The following is a 24,411-nucleotide window of genomic DNA, read 5'->3' as shown; positions in this document are numbered from 1 at the left end:
TAGAAAAAGTGCATTTTATGGAAGCAAAATTACTGTATTGCAGACAACTCTGTCTGTTTGTGAACTTGTGTTTGATTAAGAGAGTGAAAGAACTGGTGTGCCCAGTGAGGATGCATTTAGCCCCGTATGTTCTCTCCCAGGCGTGGCCAATGGCAGATGCTGCTGGAAGAGTATAAGGACAGGGAAAGCCTGTAAAGATGCTGCTGTATCCTCCAGTAATTTCCTGTACTACAGCCAGTGTCTTTGTGTTTATGGGTTGTCTAATTGTATGGCTGGTGACAGCACATAGTGACCAGTGTACTTGCTCAGAAAATGATGCTTTTTTACCTTGATGTCTGACAGTAACCAGGGCATCTGCTGCCCTCTGAAAATGGGGCCTGGACCAGATCCCCTGGCTCTGTATTCCTGCATCCCTGTGCCACTGACTGCGGTGTGTTCCCTTCCAAAGGGATCGGTGACCATCACCTGGCCTGTTGCTGACACGCTGCTCTGTCGCCTCAGTGTGTTCTTGTTCAAGGTTACGTGGTTATGTTCACCTCATGAGCAGTTTTGTTCTGTCTTGTGCTTTGCCTAGTCTGCTAAAGCAGCAGTGTTTGAAAGCTCCTCTGCTTTTTCCAGCAGTATAGTCTGTTCTAAATAAAGTAATTACCTTTCTTTAGTAATCTTACTGCTGTTTCTTGTTGTTTAAGCAGTACCGTGTGTGTTTCTTCCTGTGAGGTGCAGGTATAAGCAGTCGTCATCCTTGCTCTTTTTCACTGCCCCTTTTGCCTCTTCTCTTTTTGAGCTGATGTCCCTGTGTGTGCTCCTGCACAGTGAAACAAAGCAGAGAAACAAATCTGGTCTAAGTTAAACTGGCAAAAAGGAGAGAGATATTTTTAACCACATCAGTTCTCCAGCTGTACATGTTTCTTGCAGAACAAGAGAGGAGACTATCTGGGCTTGGAAGGTTGGGTGAGGCTGTTTTTATTTAATCAGCAACTCTGAGCTTCAGTGTTACTCAACCCTCGATGTAGTCATTTGTGATTTAAGGGGTGGGAAGGCAATGAGAGAGTGTCTGGTTCATCTGAAGACTTGACATCCCTGTGTTGTGTACCTGTGCTGGCTGACAGATGTCTGTCTGTTTGAGAAGCATCCAGTCTCTGTAGCAGACCTTGCTTTCAAACCACTGAAAACTCTGTGATTTTTGAATCATCTTTGTCCATCTTAAAAGTGCTTTTATTATGTCTTTTCTGTATCAAAACATATAAATTCCATTTTGCTCTAATTCCAGCCCTGTGTTTAGTCTGTGTTTGAACCCTTGTCTCATTGGTTAAGTTTCATGGCTAAGTTCTATACAGAGTGCATTGATTTAATAGTAATTCTGGTGATGCAAAAAATAAATTTCTTCCAGCTGTTGAGTTAGTGAAGTCTGAATTACAGGACAAATTCAGATTCTGATGAGGCTTGTTTTTGGCTCCTCTTGCAACAGTATCATGAGCTTCTTAGCTACTTCCAAAATAATTGAATGTTTACTACATTTTCAAAGTTAAGCATTTCTAAAATCTAAAAATTTGGAAGTCTACTGTGTCTTGTTGTTGTAAGATTTCTAGTGTTTCAAGTGTCTTGCAAGCTACTGTTGTGCAGTGGACCTTTAGAATATGTAGTTTAAAATGAGAAGGAGCAATGATTTTTAAAGGAATAATTTTGAATGTTTGGCTGAATTGTAGTCTCTCCTGTCAAGTGACAGCTTGGCATATAAGTTTTGTAACATACTACTGCTAGAGAAAAATTCCTGTGTAGTTCCAGCTTTTTCCTTGAGTTTCTTTAAATATTTCTCATTCCTTTGAACTAAGTTCCACTTAAGCAGAGAACTCCTGTGTGTTAATTTCTCACAGGCTTGGCAAGTTCTAAGTTATTGGCATAAATTTTTTGTTCATCTGTTTATGTTGTGCCCTTAGGTGCTTGTGTCTCAGCATGCATCATGCATTTGGCAACCAACAGAAAGCATTTTAAAGGCCCAAATGGATGCCTTTATGACTGTATGCCTCGTGTCTTGTAGTACAAAGTGTCTGAATTTAATTAACAAAGTTATTTTCCAGAACAAATTGCATACACTGCATTGCCTCCTTCTCCTCATTGATCTAATGTTTTGAAAGAACAACGTGTCTCATGGTTAACTGAAATTCATTAGAAAATAAGTTATGATTCGTCTGTAGCAGGAGAATCCCAGTTACAGCTCTAATAAAATTTTGTGTGACCTTTTAATAACTGCAACTCCTGGTTTTCACTGATGACTTGACTTACTGCTTCAACTAATATTTCAGCAGAACAAAAAAAAACAGTTTATGAAAATCCAGCATCCCTGTTATTGATGATCATAGGCAGTTTGGGTAAAACTGTCATGGAATCCGAAGGAAAAATTCAGTATCTGCATTAGCAGTGAGAACAGACTCTCTCTTAAGTTAGTCTGTGTAGATTCCAGAGGTGGGAGCTGCTGTCTGAAATCTATGCACAGTAACATTCTCTTACCCTTGGTTTGTAGTAAATATGCAGCAACTATTTGTGAGCATGGAATTGTTTGGTCTCTTAAAAGACTGGAAATTCTGCTGTGGCACAAAGCTGCCAGACTTCTAGTGCCTGGAGAATGCTTTTTTCTCTATCAGATTTCAAAACTAATTTTATGCCCGACTCATTCTGCTGTGATAGAGGAGGACACATTATTTATACCAGTGCCTCAAAACTAATGTTTGCTGCATTCTTGCTGGTAACTTCGAAGGAAAGAAAAATCTAAGAGCTGCAGCTGTTCTTACCAGATCTGTTTAACACTGTTGTTTTATGGGGTAGAAGTTCTGGGGACCCCATGCTGCTTTCTAAAACATTTTGGATGTGATGTTACTAAAACATTTGGGTTTGCATACATTGATGGAATTTTAGGAAAGGGTTCTGCTGAATCCTTTCAAAGTGCTAGTTGCAAAAAAGTTACTATTCAAAGGAAAATATTTTTCACTGGAAGAATTTTATCCCCATTCCAGTTAGTACCTAGAATTGTCATAAACTGTGCTTGAGGTCTGATTGTATTTGAATTGTTTCAACTCTGACTTGCACAACTTCTGATCATGTTTTTAGAGCGACCACATTGCACTCTTTAGAATGTTCTTCTCTAACAGGGCTGTCTCAATTTAGGACTAATTGCTCCTCCTCAATAGGAGATTCCATAGTGTTGCTTTGGGAGGGTAAGTAGTGCCAGTCCTTGTTAATTTGTGCTTGTTAATTTGAAGACTTGTTAGTTTGTTAATGTGGATGCATTTGGATGTGGTGTACACGTTTGAGCTCATTTTTAGATAGGGAGCCCCATGGGGTTTGGAGTTGCTCACTTTCTTTGAAAATTGGGTGGAGAGGTGACTTTGGGTGGGACCTGTCTAGTTCAAAACACATAAAATGTAGCCAAGGTTACTTGATGCAAATTTGGCCCGTGTGTTTCAGGTGACAGCTACCAATGGGAACATAAAATAGTGTAATGTCTCCTGGGCAGTGAGAAAGGTAGAAATAGCCAGAGAAAACACCAGCTTTGCTCTGTGAGTAGTTTTTGTTAACAAACCTCTGGTTTCAGTGTATAATCTGAAGTTAGTTTGATTTGATTAAAAGAAGTGTAACAGATGACTAATAATAGAGGTATCAAGGAAACAAAAGTGTATTTGCCCCATAGAAAGTCATAATCAGGTGACTGGAGATTCCAAAGTAGTAACATTAATAATTTGTAATGACACTGAATTGATTTATTAACTTCATAAAGTCTGATTTTTCTGCTCTGGTTCATAATTGTGCAATTGGGGAAAAATAATTACTTAAGTAGGTCAGAGCATAAATGTGAAGAGTTTTATAATGTATATATATTGTTGTATAATTTTATTAAATGTTACAAATTATGGTGTAAATAACTTAGAATATGATGACACCTGGTTCTTGGGTGCTTTTGGCTTTAGAGCAGAATTTTATGTGGAGTTACAGACCTTCACTCTGGATGCATTTAATGAGCATGTGTCCTGTCTTGAAAGATTAAACATTATTTTGATAGGTGACACTCCAAAATACATAAAAGTTTCCATTTCAAAATTCAAACCCACTTTCTCATAACTTTTTGTCATTTTTTGGGAAATACTGAATGCTCCAGAAGTTTTAATCAAAATGAGGGTTCCAGATTTTACCAAAGCAAATACAAACTCATTTAGGGAGAAAGTAAAGTGATCAACCCTCCCTGACTTGTCATGGTCATGTGGAACACAAGAACTTGAGGACTCTGTTATTTCTTCTCCACCCTTTTTAGAAGTTGGTTACAAAGGGAGATAAAATATGAAAGAAGTGGAGGGAGGACAGAAAAAGAAGAGGAGATGGAAGGACTGAGGGAGTGGAAACAGGAGATAAAAACACATGAGATACAGAAATGCGCACAACAGGCTGAAGAATAAATTCTGAAATGCAATCAGAGTGTGATGAAGCCAGGAGTACACACTCTGTAATACCTTGTCACATCTGAAATTGTGTGAGGCTGGTAGTGCTGATCAGAAGAGTGTTATGTGCTTATGGCTCTGTTACAAAACAGTGTACAGTTCAGCAATTCCTGATCTAATGCTTAGTAAGAGCCAGAATCACCCAGGCCAAGTGCAGAGCCCTTCTATCTGCGCTCACACATGTGGCACTGCACTGCTCAGATAAACACTGAGGTACTGAGGGATGTCTGTCTTCAAGCTGTGCTGCTCTAGGCCTGTGCTGAGAGACTTGTAGGCACCTTATGTGTAAAGCAATAATTGGCCTTTTCAGAAGAGCAAAGCTGAGTATTTATTGTCTTTAGTAGTTTATGGTGTTGAAACAGAGATGGTTGGTCGGTTTTGAGGAGCAGGTTTCTATGTTTACCCTGCTGTTCAGGACTTGAATAGGATTAGCAGAAGTTTACAGGATAGAAGGCTAAACTGACTAGTCAGAGGTAAATATGGAAGAGCAAGGGATCATGGAGTGCATGATCTCCGCAAGTACCGTGGTAATACTCTGGTGAGGAGCCTTGGCATGGCAAGTGCTGTGACCTGAGGAGGATGGAACCCCTTGTCTTGTTCTGGTAGTTCCATTCCACCTTGTTAGCTTTTATTGTTCAAGACTGACAGACATTCTGCTTGGCATTCAGAGGAAAGTGAAAAACTCTTCTGTTTCCCCACTGTTCCTTCACTTCCACAGTCCTTTGAAGGAGCTATGAATTTTCCAATTTATTCCTCCTTGCTTTTTTCTTCCTCCTATCTACTCACAAATCGCGTCCTCCCCTCCCTGTTGTGTGTGGGTGACAGCTCCATGCCACTGTTCTTCATCATTACAAAGAGTATTTTCAGTTTGAAATGACTAATGGTTTCCCTGTTGCATGGATGATTCTGACAAGAAATAGTAAACATAAAGGCTGTGCTAACACTGCTGTTGCTGAGATCTGCAGCCAAGGTGCTGGAATAACCTTGTGATACTGCATTGGGTCATACTTGGGTCATACTTGGAAAGCTTTCTTCACAGCTGTATGGGTTAGAAATATTTTAAGACTTGATATATTTATTTTTTTTAATTAAAAAACCCCAACCTTCTCAATTAAAAAGCAGTCATGTCTGTATTCTTTCTGGCCTAACTGCACAGGATCTGTGTTGGGTTCTTATTTCAACTTGCTCTTAATACCTTTGAGATGCCGATGGCGTTAGTGACGAACGTACAGCCTTAGGGATTCATGCTCTGGAGACACTCAATTCTGGATGTCTTCAGTTAACTTAAACATTTAGCACCTATCAAGATGCAGAAGCCTGAGACCTGCTGACTGAGTTATAAAACAGCTCGATGATCCTGGAGTCTGTGGTAAGCAGGCTGTGGTTGTGGTTTGAAGCAGTAGGAGCTGATGAGCTGGTGTGTCCTCTCTGTCTGTGTGTGCGTGCTCAGATCTGTGTCTGTGCAGATGCTGTGACACATCAGCCCACTGGACAAACTCAGTTTATACCCAGCTGAAGTTGTCATTTTGGGAATTTGGGGAAGAAACATTCCATTTTAGAGGAAAATTCAATTGCCTTAAAACAAGATATATAGGCCCAAAGATTCATTAACCCTGATCAATGAAGGGAGTAATTCGTTCACCTGTAAGGAAGATGCCATCCTGAGGAATTTCCAGGTGCATTGTGATCTGTGGTGCTGCAGACTCAGTGCTCTGACTTGCCCCCTGTACTGCCCTGAGGAATATCTCTGTGGAGAACGTTTAGGATTTTGAAGGTTGTTTCTTGAGAGTGCAGTCTGAGGAACTGTAAATATTCAAATCTTTTTTTAGCAATGCTAAATAATCCTACATAACCAACGTGTGTGATTTCTGAGGCGTTCTGGATTTTGTTACATGTAAATATTTATTTTAGCAAACTGAACAGCAAACTTAGGAACATATGTCATAAAACTCAATTTGTTTCATGGAGTTGATTGATTGTCTTATGTGAGTTGGAGGAAGAAGGTACAAAACAACAACTCTTTGTCATGTGTTTTGACATTTTTGTTGGTGCTGTCTGAGGATACTTAAATTTTCTTGTCGTCCCCTTAAAAATTGTTACTTGTACCTTCTCTTTTCTGGAGTGCTGCCCATGTTGCCTGAGCTCCTCTAATACAGTATACAAGAACAGCAGTTCTGCTGTAGGAGCAGACACATCATTTGGCTGTATTTGTGACTTTTTATGTCCATTTTTAAAATGAATTTTGAATGCAATCTTAATTAAGGAGTTGTAGGTTCACTTCAGAAAATGACCTACCAGTCAGCAGCCCTTTTATTTTTAACCCTGATTATACTGTTGTTTAAACTAGATATGCTTAAAATAGTAGCTGCTTTCTGACCTTCCTTAAGATTAGCTGCTTAGATAAGGAGAACTTGCTAACAAATTCACACCTAGCAGCTCAGGTTTGAGGCTGATCTCTCTAGGGCATGTGATGATTTCAGGAAAACCACCAGTTATACTAAGTGTGCTCTAAGCCTAACAAATAAATCTCTGAATGTTTCTGAATTACAGTCGTTGGAAAAGTTGCTCGTTTGATCATTTAGTCTTGAGAGTGACTGAAAGAATATGCTGCATCCTTAGAAGTAATTAACAACATTTTAAGTAATTGTATAGTGTTTAATTTAAACATTGCAGCTCTTGCTTCCAGGTTCTGAAGGCAGTAGGTTTGTAGCAATTGTGGATTGCCACCTATTGTGGCAATAACGAACCTTCTTCATGGATGAAGCATGTTGAAGGTGTAGTGCAGTACAGACTGTTTTTAAGAATCTCAGCTTGTTTCTCACATGGAAGAAAAATGTTATCACAGAATATATTTCCTCCTGTTTGGGGAAATCTGTAGTTTACATGTTCCAATCTTTATGGATTTTGCTGCATGACATCATTATCCTAATAAGTTGGTGTTTCTTGTGCATGTATGTGCAGTTGGTCACAGGCACGAAAATGGATTTGAAACACTTTACTCAGTAGCTAATTCCTTTTTCAATTGTGTAAAACTAGTCAAGCTGTGCTTTTATTAACTCCTGTCAAAACATTAAATGGCACTGTAGTGGAAAACCTAACTTTTTGTTTGCATTTAGCCCAAAAGACTCTTTATGTTGGCTTTCAGAATAGGAAAAATGTCATCCTTGACCTTCTCTGCATTCTCACTTCTGGTAAGCTAAAATGTCCTCACACCACGTTGTGTCCTTACATGATGACTGTTGCAGAAAGACATTCACTGGACTTTCTTGTTGTTGACCAGCTCCATAATGTCATCCATCAAGTTTCCCCTTTCATCCCAAACCAGTTCCTTTCAGCAGATCCACCCTGTGCCTCAGAGTGTCGGTGCTGATGCCCTCGATGGAGCTCTCTGGGCATGTGCCCACCTCCTTCACTATTGAGCTGTACTCTCTTGTACTGGGTAATGTGAATCAGCTCCCTGATTTGTGGCACAGCCTGGAGTGTCCCAAAGTTTAGAGTGCCCCAGTCAGCAGAAAGGCTGATTCCTGTGCTCCTGAACACGACTGGTGATGTGTGTGCGAGGGGGCACAGCATGCTGTTCCAGTTGCTGAATAAACTATTTTCTTTTCCTCCAGATGATTCTAGTTGGAAACAGTATTATATGAAGCTTTAGCATTATCAGAAGGTGTAGTGTGATCCCAAATAAGACAAAGTTAAGCTTTACCTTAAAAAATATAAAAGTTGAAATTCCTAGAATTTAGGAACAATAGCTTGTTCACTTGTGTGAAACAAAAAGCAAAACGCTGCCAGTGCAACTTGACTTGCTCTGAGTGCTTTTGAGGTGTGTGGGAGCTTGGAAATCCTCAGAGCTGAAGTGGAAGCACTCTGGTCTTGCAAGGGGTGAGTGTGCTGCTCTTCAAAGTGTCAGATCCTACAGCCCTGGGTGTCAAGTAACAGTAGGGCTGTAGAGGCTTCTCTTCCCTTCTCTGGTTATAAAAGATAGTGGTTAAATAACTGTAATTAGAATGTCTGTCTAAATATCATTTTGCCTTTCAGTTCATCAGGTTTAATTCTTTTCACTTCAAAGTTCTCAGAGTTTTTATGTTACTTGGAAGTCTTCAAGTAGAACAAACAAAAAAAGAATCTCACTCATCTTTATGAAAGTGGAGAAATATTCTTGATCTGTTCCCCTGTTCTTTTGCCTTCCTCCCCTTTATTTTTCTCCCTATCCACAAGGAGGAGAAGGAGCTTTTCATCCTGCTGTTGAGGGTACCAGAACAAGACCAGTGTATTCATAGCTCTTGCTTTCTCCCCCCACCCCAACTTGAAGAATCCCTTCACTTTTTTGGCAATTAGGAGGCAGCTTGTATCCAGTAGTGCTTTATGTTGAAAGGAGATATTTTTAGCAGTGCATGATGTCAGTGTGAGCTATTGGCATGCTAACTCTTACCCATGATAGCTGACTGATTGCTAAAATAGCTTGCACACTTCTGCTTTCAGTCTGAACACTTCCAGTAACATACAGCAAGCATGTCAGTAATTGGTTATGGGGATTTGGGTTGTGAAACATCCACAAATGTGCTTAGGGCACTGTTAGTCATGCTGTGTGAGAGACTGTTTGGATACTTGCTTTTAGTCTTTCTGTAGGTTTATACTCTGTGACCTGCACATGAAGTGCTCCAGTTCCTCAGAAGCTGTAACAGATTAATGCTCAAATAAAGTACCAGACTGTCCTAGTTTCTTCATTAATGAAAGTAGTGGAATAGTAACTGGAGTGGCACCTGGGCAGCACGGCCTGGGTTATCTGTGCCCCTGGCCTTCAGCCACACATTCTCTGGCTTGCCTTTAAGGTCGGTGTTCAGAGTGTTGGATACACACCTGGGTTTCAGTGACAAGGAGACAGACTGTGTATGGATGGACCCTTTGGTGACTGCACTGGTGTAAAAGGAAGCAGTTTCAGTTTAAACTCTGTGTTGCAACTTTATAATTCAGTCTTGCAGCTGAAAGTAGGAGAAAAGCAATGTATATGATCAGCTGTTTTTCCTGGAGTAGTGCCTGCAACCTCTGTAGCAAATAACTCAAACAGTTCCTGCTATTTGGAGTAGAGCTGGGCAAGACTTTTCAATAAATAGTAAATCACACAGTGGCTGGATGGAAAGTTTATAGTCTTCAAGTAGCTGGTGAATTTGCTGTGGCACCTCTAAATGGTTTTAAGTTGAAATACTTTTTGATTGTCTAGCTCACAAACAAACAAAAATCACAAAATGAAGACCCTTATGAAAGTAAATTGATTGTCATGTTTACAGAGGCTTCAAAGGGTCTGGATTTGGTCCTTTCTGCTCCTGTACAGTTGGAAACATCTTTCACCAGCTTTCAGCTACGGAGTGGTTGGGGATGCTCTGCGTCACTCCTGTTGTTAACACTGTCAGCAGCATGTCAGGGATTCCTGACCCCGAGGAGAAGATGGAAACCCATCAGACAAATAAAGTTCTGGGTTTGTCAGTTCAAGAGAGCTCACTCCCAAGCTTGGAGCTGTTTTGCTTTTCTGCTTCTTCCTAAGCATAAAAGTAAGACAACTACCCGAAGCTGGTTGTTAGAGCACCTCCCAGGGAAGTGCAACATTGGTTTCATGAATTTTTTGATTTTTTGTTTTTTTTCCTTTTCTTAACTAACAGCAAAAATCCTGCAGCTTTCTGGCTACATCAAGGGAAAGATGAGAACATTCCACCCCAATAGGCTCTTTGGCTCTTGTGGGTTCAGACTTCTTTAGGCCACAGAGGTCTCTGATTTCCAGCAGCCCACCATCCTTGCTGTACATCACTGGCCAACAGGAATCCCCAGCGTTGCATCTGCCACCTCTTCTGCTTTTTTTCTGAAGATTTTTAAGTCTAAGAATGTGTTGCTCAAAACCCCTTCTTTTTTATTTTAAGAAAAACAGATAACAGATTAAAATAAGGATTTATTTTTCCTTAGCTGTTTTTGACATCAGTATCTGTGGAGTTTGGCATCTTTGCCTCAGATTTGCAGTTCAGGTAGATAGCAAATTTATTTGTGTGTTACTGGCTTTAAAACAAGAAAAGCCTTGTGGGCTTGAGGAAGACAGGCAAGCAGCTGGAAACGAGGATGCCAGTAAAAAGCAAAAGAACATCACTAGAAAGAAAAAGATTCTTTTCTCTGCACAGCTTGTCTGGCTTCTCTGAGCAGGTTTCATGTGCTCTTTGTTCAATGTAAGACTAGAAATGCTCTGTATAAGGTTTGGACTTGGCATGAAGGCTGTTAGAATTAATACTAAAAATCTAGGAGTCAATGTTTCTAGTTCAAAAATGGAAGCATTAGTGCAGGTGCAATACCCTCCTCTGTAATTCTGCCTGCAGTTCTGGATGGGGATGTTCAAGAAGGCAAACTTAAACTGAAAAAAGTGCTGAGATGAAATGTGATGGTCAGAATGGAAGGGTCCCCTTTGAGAGGAAACCGAATGAGCACACCCCATTCAGCTCAGCAAAGTGAGGGCTGAAGAGGCATATGAATTCTTTCTATAAATACTTGGGCGAATAATAACCAGGAAGGGAAAGAACTATTTAAACTAAAGGACAATGTTGGCACATAGGTGCAAGCTGACTGGGAAAATATTTTGGCAGGAAACAGGAATGTTCCCAGAGATTCTGAACTTCAGCAAGGTTTTAGGGCAACCTTCTGATTTTCATTTTGGGGGTTTTGTCAGCATTATTTCTATTTTTTAACATGTAGAATGTGGATTATTTATGAGCAGAATTTTATAATTATTCCTTACAATAGCAGGAGCCCTGAAGGTCCATTCAGCCTTATTTCTTGAATGTTAAGGATTGAAGTCACTGACTGTTCTGAACCTTTGGTCCATATTGCACTGGAAGACATCTGGGATGGTAATTAAGTAATTCTGTTCAGTAGGCTTAGATTGTCTGTGTAGACAGATTGACACCTTCAGTGGCTCCTGGGGAGCAATACAGAAGTTGAAAGGTTGAAAAATCTTTAGTCAGATTTTTTTGTTGAATGCTACCAGTGGCAGTTCAGTTACGCAGCCTGATCTGCACAGTATGTTCATACTCCTCTTAGCACTAGTACAAAAATATATTCATGTAACTTTATATTTTCTGTTGGTAGTCACTGACATGGACCTTCAAAGGATATGCAAATGTTTGAGTACTACTTGACATTCAGGGATGGTCTCTGGTCTTCTGTTGTCCTTTGAAAGCAGCAGTGGTGATGCCTCCTAGAAAGAATTCAGCTTTGACAAGAAAGTAAATGTGGATATCTTTCCCTGAATTACAGCCTTCCACTAAGTGTATTACAGCTAATAAATCTCATAATCCAAAGATAAAGGTCAAGAGAGTAATCCTAAAGTCCAGTTTGAATCTTATTCATGCTTGTTTCTGGGCAAGGAGAGTCTTCAGTGCCATTGTGATCCAGTCATTTTGTTGATCATTAAGGACAACTGGGATACCTTTCCTGAAAATAGTAGTAAAATGCCACTTTTGGAGTATAATGTAATAGCCCACATTCTGCTAAATTTCAGGCAATGGCCCTTCTGGCTTTATGCTCTTCAGTATTTATTAAACAACTTTATAAAAGGGAAGGGGGTGGCAGTAAAAAAGAAATGAAAGGAAATCCAAAAGAAAACTATGACTTCAGCTTCCTCTTTTATTCATCATCGTTGAAAGAAGGGAACTTGTCCAGTTTCACTGAGTAAGGAGGAAGTTGCTGTACCAGCAGGTGACAGCAGGTTTTTGGAGGTTAGTAGGGGACAGGATGCTGCTGTGTTAGTGCTGTGGGGACTGAGAGGCATTTCCTCTTCTGCCATCACATGAGGATTATCTTGTGCCACACCAGACAAAGCGAATGGGATGGAAGAGATACAGGCTATTCCTTGAGAGTCCCAAACTGCCCCATCCCTGTGTATGTACCCCCAGTGCAGTTCCACCCAGCTCTGTTACACTGTGCAGTGACTGATCTGCTCAAATAGTAAAGCTCTTAGCCATAGTATGTTTTTAAAGTCTCAGCATAGCTGAAAAGGGAAATTCACAGATTCAAGCACAGAATCACAGACTATTCTGATTTGGAAGGGACCCACAAGTATCATCAAGTCCAGCTTAAGTCAATGGCCCACACAGGGGATTGAACCCATAATCTTGGCATTATTACAACCAAGTTTTAACCAACTGAGCCAATCTCAGGGTCAAGTTCTGTTTCACAAAGTAGAAAAACTTGCAGATTATGTTTTTACGGATTGTTCAGATGAGGAGTCAGACAAGACAGTTACCAGAGGTTGTCCTTCAGCACAGCATTGTCAATATTACAGTGCACTGTTGTAAATCTACTCAGTGTTTGCAGCTGATAGTAGTAACAGAAGATGATTCTTAGTTTTTGATGCAGCCAACTTGACTTGTGTGAATTTTTGACTCTATCTGTGCTTCTGTATCTGCTCCCTTCCTTACAGGCACCTGTGATATTTGTGTTTGTTTTGTCACTTCCTGCTTCTCCTGTGCTGGCCTGAGGTGGTCACCTCATGTTAGACCTCTTGGTGTTCATAGCGATGGCTGTGCCCTGTAGGAAGGAGAGTCTGCAGGAAACAGCTGTGAGGAAAACCAGGAGTTTGCACACATGTATGATGCTGAAGAGCAGTGCCTGAGCAAACAGCTTTGAAGATAAGTCAGCTGAGCATCCTTGAATGTGTGTGTGGTGGCCACAGGTGCTGCAAATGTCAGACACACACCCTGCTCCCAACAGGTTTAGTGCAGCAGGGCTGTAGTTTTCTTGTCAAGAATTACATACATTTATGCTTGAATGGCCCATGACTTTCCACAAAAATAAACACCAAATTTGCTTTTGGATTTAAAAAGGAGGTGCTCTGTATTTTGGGTTGTTTGTTCTTCAGAAATGTGAACCTGTTTGTGACCAAGAACACTCTGTCAAGTTCTTTAACTGAAATGCCTTTTTAAAAATTGTTATTTCTGTTTTTTAAGTGAGGGAAATTGTGCTATTGCTTGTATAATATTTTGATTTGTCACCTTTCTGGAAAAAGAGTAAATTTTACATACTTTTCTAAACATCCCTGTTCATCTCAGTATTAGAAATCTTCGTTAGAGCTGGTATCCAGGAGCCATGTGCACTCCCATCAGAAATTCCACTTAATGTAGTTTTTTGTTGCTTACGTGATGTGATGCTCTAGAACTGCAAGGAGAACTTTGGTCCCCCAAAAGTTTATGCCTTGTCTCCTTCTGGTTAACTTAGTGTATAGATTGGCTGGGTTTTAGTATTTCTTTTTAACTGTCATGCTCATATAATGTTCATGTTCAACTTACCAAGAGATTTTGCTCCACTCTTGGTCATTTCTGAGACTGTTAAATACTAATTTGGGATTCATGGAGAAAAAACTCTTTCCTCAGGCAGTTCTTTAAGTTTAAAGAGTATTCCTAAATTTTGCTGTCTTCCAAGGATTTCTGTTTCTTGCCAGCCATGTTAAGGACAACAATATTTGTGTTCAGGAGGAGGGTTGGGCTGATGTGACAGGGACATTTTTCCCTTCCATAAAGGGTTCCTTAAATGCAGGTCTCTAAGGTGAGACTTTTCCCTTTCACAGGAGGAGGTTAATGGTAACAGTGAGGGACACTGACCGTGTCAGATCTGTTACCAAGAGGCTTCATTCTGCCCATAAACTATTCCAGTAATCTTATTTTCTATTATGTCACATGATACAATAGAAACTGTTTCTAGAACAGTCAAAAGAATCACAAAGGCCATTTCTAAAAGCTCTGCCCTGCTCAGATACAGTTACTGTAGAGATTTGGCCCCCCATTGCCTGAAATGGAAGGGCATTGTTGCTGAAGTTTCACACCACCTGTCCAGGTTGCTCCTGTGATCACGTCTCTGTTTTCCCCCCGCACAGCCCGCTGTTTGTAACGTGGAAGATCGGTCGGGATAAGCGGCTGCGTGGCTGCATAGGTACTTTTTCTGCCATGAACCTGCACTCAGGACTCAGGGAGTACACACTTACTAGGTAAGGTTTTGTTTTCTGTTGCCTTGACTTACCTGTTTAACTAGTCTGTTGAGGAGGTGATGGGTGTGCTTTGGGTTTTTTGGCTGTGTTCCTGTACTGATCAGTGGAAACCTGTGTGTCCCTTTGGTGCTGAGTGTGTTGCCTGGTTATGTGAGTACTGGTGCTACAAGGCTGTGCTTTCAGTTAAAAACCAGAAGTTAAGCCTATTTCCTTTTAATTGGTCTGGAAACTGCTCTCCAGTAGCTTATTGTAACTGACTATTATAGTATTTTTTTCCGGTGTTCAGACAAATTTTAACCTTAATAGTTAATGTCAGGGCAGAAGACCAGAAAGTCAGATTTGGGGATTATCCTATTCACGCTTCTAAAACAGCAGGTATTCTCACCTCTTCTCCATCAGGTGCTTCCAATCAGCTGCAGTTAATTTAATGCTACAAATTTCCATTACATGTTACTCTTCAGATACATCTCAGCCCCTGAGTGGGAAGCTTCTGGATGAGGGAGGTAAGTGATGATAATCCTTCACTCCCTGGCAGCATAATCCTTCATTTTTTGATCTACACCTAAATTCATTCACCTTAATATTGTTCCATTTCCTTTGCATAGAGTGAAAACTAATAAGTTTATCACTAGAGCTAGTAGCAAGCTTTCTACTTGTGTTTTTCTAAGAGTTTTCTTAAGTTTGTTCTCTAAAGAATCAATGGAATTTTGTTCCTCTCAGTTACAGTAGACTTCATAGTGCTTTAAAATAGAAGCTACATTCTGGCATGTGTAGACCTCTAAAATTGTCATCACTTAAAATAATTAGTGCTTTGAGATCACTCTAGACTTGAGGCTTTCTTCCATTACAGGATCTTCCTCTTTGCTGTTAAAATGCCTTTTCAATCCCAGTATTAAGTAATATTAAAATGGGACGTGTTCTTTCTTACTTGTCTCCCTAGTTAGTTGCAACTTGAAGTTCATTTCATGCTTCTCTGCTCAGCTTGAAGAAATCAACTGCTCATCTCCTGGAGTCCCTACAGACTTCTGAAAGACCTAGTTACCTTTATTGTGTTCAATTTATTTATTACTGTGTGCTCTGGAATGTTTCTGCTTGCATCCTTTAAACCTCAGCAATCAAAATGGGCAGTGAGAAGAAGCTTTTAATAAAATTCAAAGCAGTTTCTTTGTTGAGGGTCAAAAGGCTTAAAATCTTAACCACTAGTGAGCCAGACTTGATGAAAAACAACTTGCCCTGTGCACTGGACAGTGTTTCATTTAGGTGTGCACTTTACAGTGCCTGATTAAGAACAATGAGCTTGTGCAGAAAACTTCCCCCTAAGAGTAGGAAGAAGGTGATAACAACCCCCCCCCCCCACCCCTTTGTTCCTCATAGACGTCTTCATTCTCACAAATCAGATAGGGCTGTACTCTTAAATACCTTTAAAAATGCTTATGATTCCTGTCACTGAATTCTTAACTCTGAAAGCTGAATTCAAAATGCATTAAAAAGGTAACTGAAATATTTTCAGATGGCCATGTGCTCTGGAAGTTTACCCTAGGCTATTCAAGGCATAGATAGTTCAGTACTTTTCAAAATTAGAAAAAACCTGAACTATATATCAACCCATTTTCCAACAAAAAAGTCTTCATGAGAACATAGGTTATTTTAAAATAAAATATTACATTCAGTGGCATATTGGATTTTTTTACCTTTTATAGGGAGCCTTTTTAGTTTGGTACCAAAAACATTTTTCTGTTGGTTTTTAAACAAAAGCAAACAACCGAAATCAGATATGGTGACTATGGAAAGTTTATATCTGAATGTGCAAAAAAGATGTTCTGCTTGCATCCTTTAAACCTCAGCAATCCAAATGGGCAGTGAGAAGAAGCTTTTAATAAAATTCAAAGCAATTTCTTTGTTGAGGGTCAAAAGGCCTCAGTCATTATTTAAAAAATGAAAGAGAGGGCTACCTGTGATCAGCTGCCTTCATGGTGTTAGTTTGTTCAGCCACAGAGAATTTGAGGAACAACAGAAGCATCTTTGGAACATCTGTGAGCTTCCAGAGTCTGGGGTTCAGTAGGTCTCCTTAGGAGGCATTATAGCTTGTTCCAGGAGTATGTGGGCAATGGGTCCTGAGCAGGCAGGACAGTTCCTGAAAGAGAAAAACCTCTTCAGGGAAGGCAGAAATGAATCAGCTAAGCAGGTAGAATGAGAATGGACTCTATTGCAGAAAGTGGAGCTTGATCAAAATTTTCCAGAGGACACAGGCAGATACTCTGCTGCCTTTATTTTCCTTTGACACTGGGAGGCACTTTTCTTTGCTTCGTTTGAAGAGACAGTGTGGATAAACAGAACCAGATTGATTATCTGGTTCATTCTTACCTTTTTCAGCACCTTCTGTGGAATTGTGGCCCAGCTTCCAGTGGGTAAAACCATGCAGAGGAACAGCTGTTTTAAATGCCCTGGTGCTTGACAATCAAAATACCCACAGTTTCCTTCACACATAATAGTATTAAAAATATGCTGAATGGTCCTTAGGATCACAGTAAATGAATTTTCCTTTATTTCTAGTGGTGATCTCTGGTTGTGTGTTGTGTGCAATGCACAGTGTGCACATCTCCATCTACACAGTGTAATTTCTTCAAAGCACCACAATGACAGTTCATCCAGGAACCTGAAGTGAGCAATTTCCTTCTTGGGGCACCCCTGCCCTACACTTTTTGGGGTCTGTAAACAAAACAGTGATGATGTGTAACCATTTTAAGCTCTGTACGTTGTCCTGGTGGTATTGCTGGTATGTTATAAACAGGAAATTTATGTGGAATGATTCATCATTAATTGGATGCATCTGCCTAAGTTGAGGAGGGATGAGAATACCCATAGTTAAAATAACTAGTACTGTATTCCTAATGAAATCTACTTCTTAGAATTTAATTTTCTCTACCTTTAAATCAGCGAATCACAGGGGAAAGGACATGGGTTACTGAAATCTCCTGCAGAACTCTATGACAAGATAGATTCAGATATAGTGACTTTTATGTCATTGTACCAGGAGGTTAGTTGGGTAGCCTAACCATGTCCAAATGTTACATAGTGTTGAGTATGGCATTTTAGAATGTAAAAAATTTTGCCATGAGCAAAATAGTCTTTAGACTGTGTTAATTGAATATCCCACGTGAATGTGTAAAAATAAACCAATCCAGATTATGAAAAATACCTTGTGTTTTACAGCTCCTTCAAGAAAATACACTGAACTTGGAAGCAGGTTACCACAGAATTTCATAACAGGTTGATAAATTATTTTTTCATGTATTCTGTACAGCAGTAAGGCTTAGATTTTGACACTGAAGTCTTAAACTTCTGCTCTCATACTTTTGAGATCCTGAATTAAATGGTTTCATTTGTTCATTTTAGTGGTTTTCTAACTATTTCATAGAATTTGAAGTCTTATTTTATGCCTAGAGGGTGTAACAAGTATAGGTGTATAAATGCTTGGTGTTGGTTTATGCTGTCAGGGCTCGAATGTGTATCTGGGGAGGGAAAGAGTAGAGAAGAGGCAGATAAAGGGAGATGTTCCCTGGCAGAACCTCCTGTCATAGGAGAAATTAGGGAAACAAAATTGGAGGACTCCAAAGGGAAAGTGTGTTAGCCTAATAGCTGAAAACTGGACTTAAATTTTAAAATAATGTGTAAGCCACACTCCTTTAACTAGCATAGACCTGTCTCTGCTGACTGCCTGATGTAATCAGTCTTTTTGTTGTGTGTTCTGCTTCCCACTCCACCTGAGGGAAGCATGACTCCTGTCAGACAGTCAGCCTAGATGTGGTTGATCAAGAAAAGGAAACAAAGAGAAGCTTGGGATGAGAAGCACAAGATTGAAGGAAATGAAACCTGCAACCCAACTTTCTCATAACTGAGTTTGGGTGTACCTTCCATATGAGGATTTGGCTACCACTGGCACCAAGTACTGCTCTTTGTCAGCAATTTCAAGAGTCTTAGTCCTTGCTGCTGCTGGCCCTTTCCTCCTATTCCTTTCATCCATCTGCAAGACAACAGTATGGCAAGCTAATTTAAGGGGTAAAATTGAAAAAAATATTTAATGAGTGATCACATTAATATTGATGTTGGCCTTATTTGCTGGAGACTGGAGGCAAGTGTTTGTGTAGACCAGACAACTTCCCTCTTACATTTAGCTGAGGTTACTACTCTGTTTTACCCTGTAATGAGCCCTACAGCTCAGTGCCAACTTCCCAAAGCCTTTACCATCAGACAGTGTTGCTATGGGTGTAGATAATCACAGCCATTGATCCAGGGCAGAGTATACTTATCTATCTGACTGCAGTTTTTTGAACTGCAGAGCTGGGAGAATTGCTTGTTTTTGACAGCTGTTCTCACCTTCACTATTCACAGAAGTCAGAGGTTAATTTAATTCCTGCAAATAACATTTCATGTAATATTTCATAGCATGTTGTTGCTTCTGTGTTATCCACTGATAATACTTTTCAGCCTGTCTTATTTTTATTTTTGGCTTTGATTTATAGTGGACCACTGCTGAAATTTGGCTTTTTTTTTTAATTCTGTTAATGCACTGTCTGGTGGCCACCAGTGAAAAGGCCTGATAACTGTGAGATGAAGTTTACACTTCTGCATGTCTCTTAAATCCCTCCAGGGTTGGTGATTCCACCAGTTCCCTGGACAGCCTGTTCCAGTACTTGACAACTCTCTTGGTGAATGATTTTTTCCTAATATCCAACCTAAACCTCCCCTGGTGCAACTGGAGGCCATTTCCTCCCATCCTGTTGCTTGTTGGGAGAACAGATGGACCCTACATGGTTACAGCCTCCTTGCAGATAGTGATGAGGTCTTCCCTGAGCCTCCTTTTCTCCAGGCTGAACACCCTCAGACTAAACAGCCCTTCCACCATCATATTCCCTTGCTGAGCAGCAGGGCTCTGTCCTGGACTGTTTGCAGTTAGTGATTTCAGAGCACCCTGCATTCCTGGGGAGGTGGGAGCCAGGGTACCAACCTGGCACTCAGTGTGCTGAGTGCTCCCCCTTCAGAGTGGGGTGGTCTTCTTGCCCCTGAGTTACATGCAGGGTTGCTGAGGAGGTTGCAGGGCTGCTGCCCTGCTGCTTTACACCGTGGGCCCCACTGGAAGGTTGGGAGTTGAGAATGGTGCCATGGCATGGACATCTCCCAGTGACTGATACAAGGCAGGTTCTGCTCATGGAACAGCAGAGAGGGTGGTTGGTTCTCATCACTTCCCTTCCAGTCACTAAAACTCCATAGCAAAAGAAACAGGTGTCTGAGCCAAAGCCATGTTGACAGGTTTGGAAACATGTAAGCACTTAACAGGTTTATTATATACACATATATTTGTATGTGGTACATATAATACATGGCACATGTATCTGAGTGAGGACTGGGCTGAAGTGTGTTAAGGCAGTTCAGTAAACTTCGCTTTACAAATTAGAAGATGTATATAGATAGGTATACCTATACATAAATATGTATATATTTGTGATGATATTGACTTCTAAAGGTATTAATAAAACAGTATTTTAGAACCCCTTTTTGTTTTCCAAAATGCTTCTGGTCAAATACAGAATTACGGTACCATAATCTTTAAACACTGATTGATTCCCTCCAATGAGACTGAGGTAAGGTGATTGTAACATACAGATATTTTGCACTGCCTCCTGGCTATGCCTGCCATGTCATCTGTATCCAGATGATACTTTACTGAAACTTGGAGCTGTGTGTGTTTCTGAAGTTTATCTAAGCCAGAAAAGGCCAGTTGCTTTGACTTTGCTTGTAGACATCAACTTTACAGATAACAACCACTTTAATTCGGGTAAATCCTCAGATGTGTTATGCTGGAATATATATTGGGTAGCAAAATGGCTTGTGGTGCAGACTCACAATACCAGAAACTCTAAATGAAGTATATAAATCTGAATTTATTGAGCCAGGCTTAGTTACTCTGTGTGAGTCAGTTCAGTAAATAGGTCTGTAATGATTTTGTGCACACAGTGCCAGGTCGTTATTTCAGGGAACTGTTGCTTAACAGAACTGTCTGCTGCCTTTTCTCAAAGGGCAAAGCTAAATACCGTACTGGCTCTAGAAGTGGAAAAAACCCCGAATTTTTGCTTTAATGATGGGTTAAATGCTTCTCCTTATTTAGTTATGAAATGAAAATCATGTTGTTCAGGAGAGAGAAGGAGCATGCTCTAGGGAATATATGTTTGTTGCTCTTTATGTGCATTGGGGATGTGGTAATTTTGCCTTAATTTTTTTTCTTTATTAAAAAAATAAAAAAGCCCACCTAAACAGAAAGGATACAGGTTTTGTAATTGTTGGTCTATTATTCCTGAGAAAAACCTTGCTAGACCCTTGGACCTAATAGTAGATGGTAGTCTGTTTCCTTAGCAACACTTCCTGAAAGAAAGCAAAGGAAAACACCATGGATGGAAGGACAGCCCTTAGATTATTATCCTTATGAAAGGAGGAGAGCATAATGATGCCATACCAAAGCTTTTGCAATACATTCGGGGTTATCAAATATTGATAACTACTTTAGTGTTTTGCTGGAAAAACTGAATTATAGAATATGGATTCTTTGTCACGGGGGAATACATTACTGCATTTTGTGGAGTAAACTTACTCTGTGAGTTGACTTTTTATGAAAGGTAGCTGGAAATTAAGAAAAAATGGAATTTTGTAATTAAAAATTATTACAAAATTGCTCTATCAGTATAAAGGTGCTCCCTGAAGTTTACAGGAGGATTTATTGAGACTGTCATAACTTTAAGGTCTCAGCAATAGAATTTGGTGTAACTAAAGAAACTGTCATGATTTGAAAGACTTACTTCATCATCTTTATTTTAAAAAACATGCATTAAAATTGTGAATTTCAAAAATGGGCTTGTTACTGCATGCTTAGGAAAAGACAAGCAAGATAACTTGCATTAGTTGATGTCACCTGTGATATTTTGAATAAATCAGATGTTTCTAAAATTTGCTTGAATGTGAGTGGGTAACTGGGGATATCCAGCAGTCACTCAGACTTTCCAGGTGGGTTTCAGGGAGGAGCCATGTCTTCAGTGACTCCAACCTTTCCTAGTGATCTTGCATTTCGTGTTCTTCCCACACAGAACACCCTGCACACCCTGTAAGTTCAAAGAGAGAGTTCTAGTTGTGTTGAAACACTGCTTTGGTTCTAAGTCAGATTTGTGTTTGTCTTTGAATACTGTTTGACAGAAGTGCTTGGGAGGGTGGGGGCAGGGGAACTGGCCACCCTGGCTTTCCTAGCAAAGCTTCTGTGTTGCCATAACTTACTAGTGTGGATTGTTGTTGGTACTTCCATGGGTTTTGGTCAACTTTTCCATCTTTTTGTATGATTGTCTGAATGGGAACTTCTTCAAAACATTGCCTAAAAAAAAATCTTCTAGAATGGAATTTACTTTCATTTGAGACTTGTCACTTGCCGAGTTCTGAAGTGCTTCAAAGATGCTGAGTTATGGGCCAGTGCTGAAGGATATGGGAGAGGGCTGTGAGCTCACAGCAGACAGAGACACAGGCCAAGTGTTTCTCAGAGCACTTGTGTTGTAAGGAAAGAATTTGTGTATTTGGACAGGGCAGAATGGAAGAAGTTGGCATAAACTTTGCTGCTTCTGGTCAAGTTTTTCTCTCTGGCTCTTCTCAGCTTAGCAGTTGGGTGTTAATTTTTAATACATGGTAAGTGACATTTTCCACAACTTTATTGTGAAGGCAGTAAAACAACTCCCTGCAGACTGGCCAGTGCTTGTATGTACTAAATAAGAGTTGGCCTAAGACTCTGGAAATTGAGGTGCAACTGTGGTATATTAGATACCTTGCTCAGTAGGAGTAAACTTTGGCTCAAGGAACTAATATTTGCTGAAATGAGATGTTTTAATACCACTTAGCAGAGACTAAGCAAGGTCACAGGAAAAAGAATTGTCTCATGCTTATAAGCTGTTAAAATCTTTAAACTCTGCAGCTTTGTGTAGGAGGCACTGTGGGAAAGGAGTCTCAATTAAAGTTTTGAGTCTGTCAGCACCTCCTCCATTTAGGTGTTTTCTGATGCTTCCTTTTAAGACTGTATAAAGAAGAAATAGCACGAACTGGGTGTGAGGAGCTGGGCTCCAAAAGCCCTTCTTATTATTCCTGTTCACTTCAACACAAAGGTGTCGAAACTTTTGGAGTTGTACTTTACCACTTTCCATAGACCAGAGTAAGGCGAATTAAAATCCTCTTGTAAACTGTAGCAAGTTTTCTGGTATTTCTAAATAGTACTTACAGATACCTCATTCTAGAAACCATTCCCATTGACATCAGGAAGAGAGAAGTTGTGTCCTTGCAGAGCTGTGCAGTTGAGGTGGTACAAAAGCTCTTGGAAGAGGAGATAGCAATGCATTGCTGGGACACAATCAAGCATGGAAAACACTGAAGAATGTCTGAAAATAACAGGATTTTTCTTTTCTAGCGTGATTTAAAAATATAAAGTTAGGGACAGAAGCACTCCAGGTTTGTCTCTTCCCTTTAAATTGCTGATGCTCTTTTCAGATTCTGGCATTTTCTACTGCACTCCTTATAAAAATGTATGGAGCACTGTATACACTCCAAACATGTGTATTGGTGATAGTCTTTATGTTAGAAACAGAAGTTGAAGGTACTTTGATATTTTTTAGCTATGTAAATAACAGTGTATTTATGCAGTTTACAAAGCACCTACTACTGTGCAAGTATGTAAATAAACAGTTGTTTTGTAAGAATCATTGTAGAACCAAAAAATATTTCTCACCTCAAAGATTACCACTTTTATGTGAATTTTCAAAACTTTAATTAAGCTTTTCTAATTATTGTTGCAATTCACATCCAGAGAATAGCTTTTGACCATGGTGCAGAACAGCTTTTTTTGTCCATCTCTACCAGTTTGAGTAGGACTGAAAACACTCAGTTCCTCAAGGAAGGATATTGTCTGTGGGGGAGTGGTGACATGTGCCTGTGTCTTAAATGTAATACTCAGGCTACAAAGTGTCAGCCCACATGCTTAAATTTAGGTTCACTGTTCCAATGCAATGGTATAATCTTGATTTCTTAGTGCAGATTACTTGCATTAAAGGGTCAATTGTCAGGCAAGCCGTGTCTCAGGTTGGAGAAGTACAGTGTATAAATAACTCCCACAAGAACTTGGGGAACTGCTCCAGATGTTCAGGAGTGCTCAGCTGAGCCCGGGCACAGCTCCTGGGAATTCCCATCTGTCAAGCTGCAGCCCCAGCTTCACTGAAGGGCCTTTGTGACAGTGGCAATTACTAACAGTTAGCAAAGTCAGTATGTGGAATCAGGTATAGCAAAGGAAATGGGACTTTTTATTTTTAGCGAATTTTTCAGTTGATTAAAATTTCCTTAGCTTTAATTTGTTTTGATTTGACAAGGGAAAAGAAGAAAAGCTCTTAGTTTTTTGAACACTACAACTTTCTGATACTTCTGGTTCAAGTAATTTTGATGACTTATTCTTCTATAATACCACAAACTGAAATGAATCCCAAACCTCCTGTAGCACGCAATTAATTCACAACTTTAGATACCAGCCTAATTGCAAGTGATGTTTTCAGTGCTTTAGTGACAAATAAAAGCCAGAATAGAAATACATTCACACTGGTATATTCAAACAGTATTTCTTAGTTTAGAAGACTGTTCATTTTTTCCTTTAATGTTGCTAAAGTGAATGATTTAGAATAAAAATACATTTAGTATGTAATAAAAAGGTTTAAGTAATGGTTTTTCTTCAAATATTGGCTTATATACAATTTAACAGAGGTGCCAATGTAAAGCCAAAATATAATGTGACTCAATTGTACAAAAGTTAAAAGAGATGAGTGTCTGTATGTAAGAAGAAAGAGTTCT

The 24,411-nt window shown here is 39.8% G+C and overlaps 1 protein-coding gene across 1 annotated transcript in view; it reads left to right on the top strand.

The window, feature by feature from the left end:
* Positions 1-24,411, top strand: part of AMMECR1 (AMMECR nuclear protein 1) — a 95,340-nt gene that overhangs the window by 41,079 nt on the left and 29,850 nt on the right. The window contains 1 exon segment of the mRNA XM_071569232.1: positions 14,389-14,499. Within this exon segment, the coding sequence (XP_071425333.1) occupies positions 14,389-14,499 (111 nt within the window).

Source organism: Pithys albifrons, chromosome 14 (genome assembly GCF_047495875.1).
Source record: "Pithys albifrons albifrons isolate INPA30051 chromosome 14, PitAlb_v1, whole genome shotgun sequence".
NCBI classification, from domain to species: domain Eukaryota; kingdom Metazoa; phylum Chordata; class Aves; order Passeriformes; family Thamnophilidae; genus Pithys; species Pithys albifrons.
The sequence above is the reverse complement of the archived record's forward strand: the minus strand, read 5'-3'. Positions and strand labels throughout refer to the sequence as shown.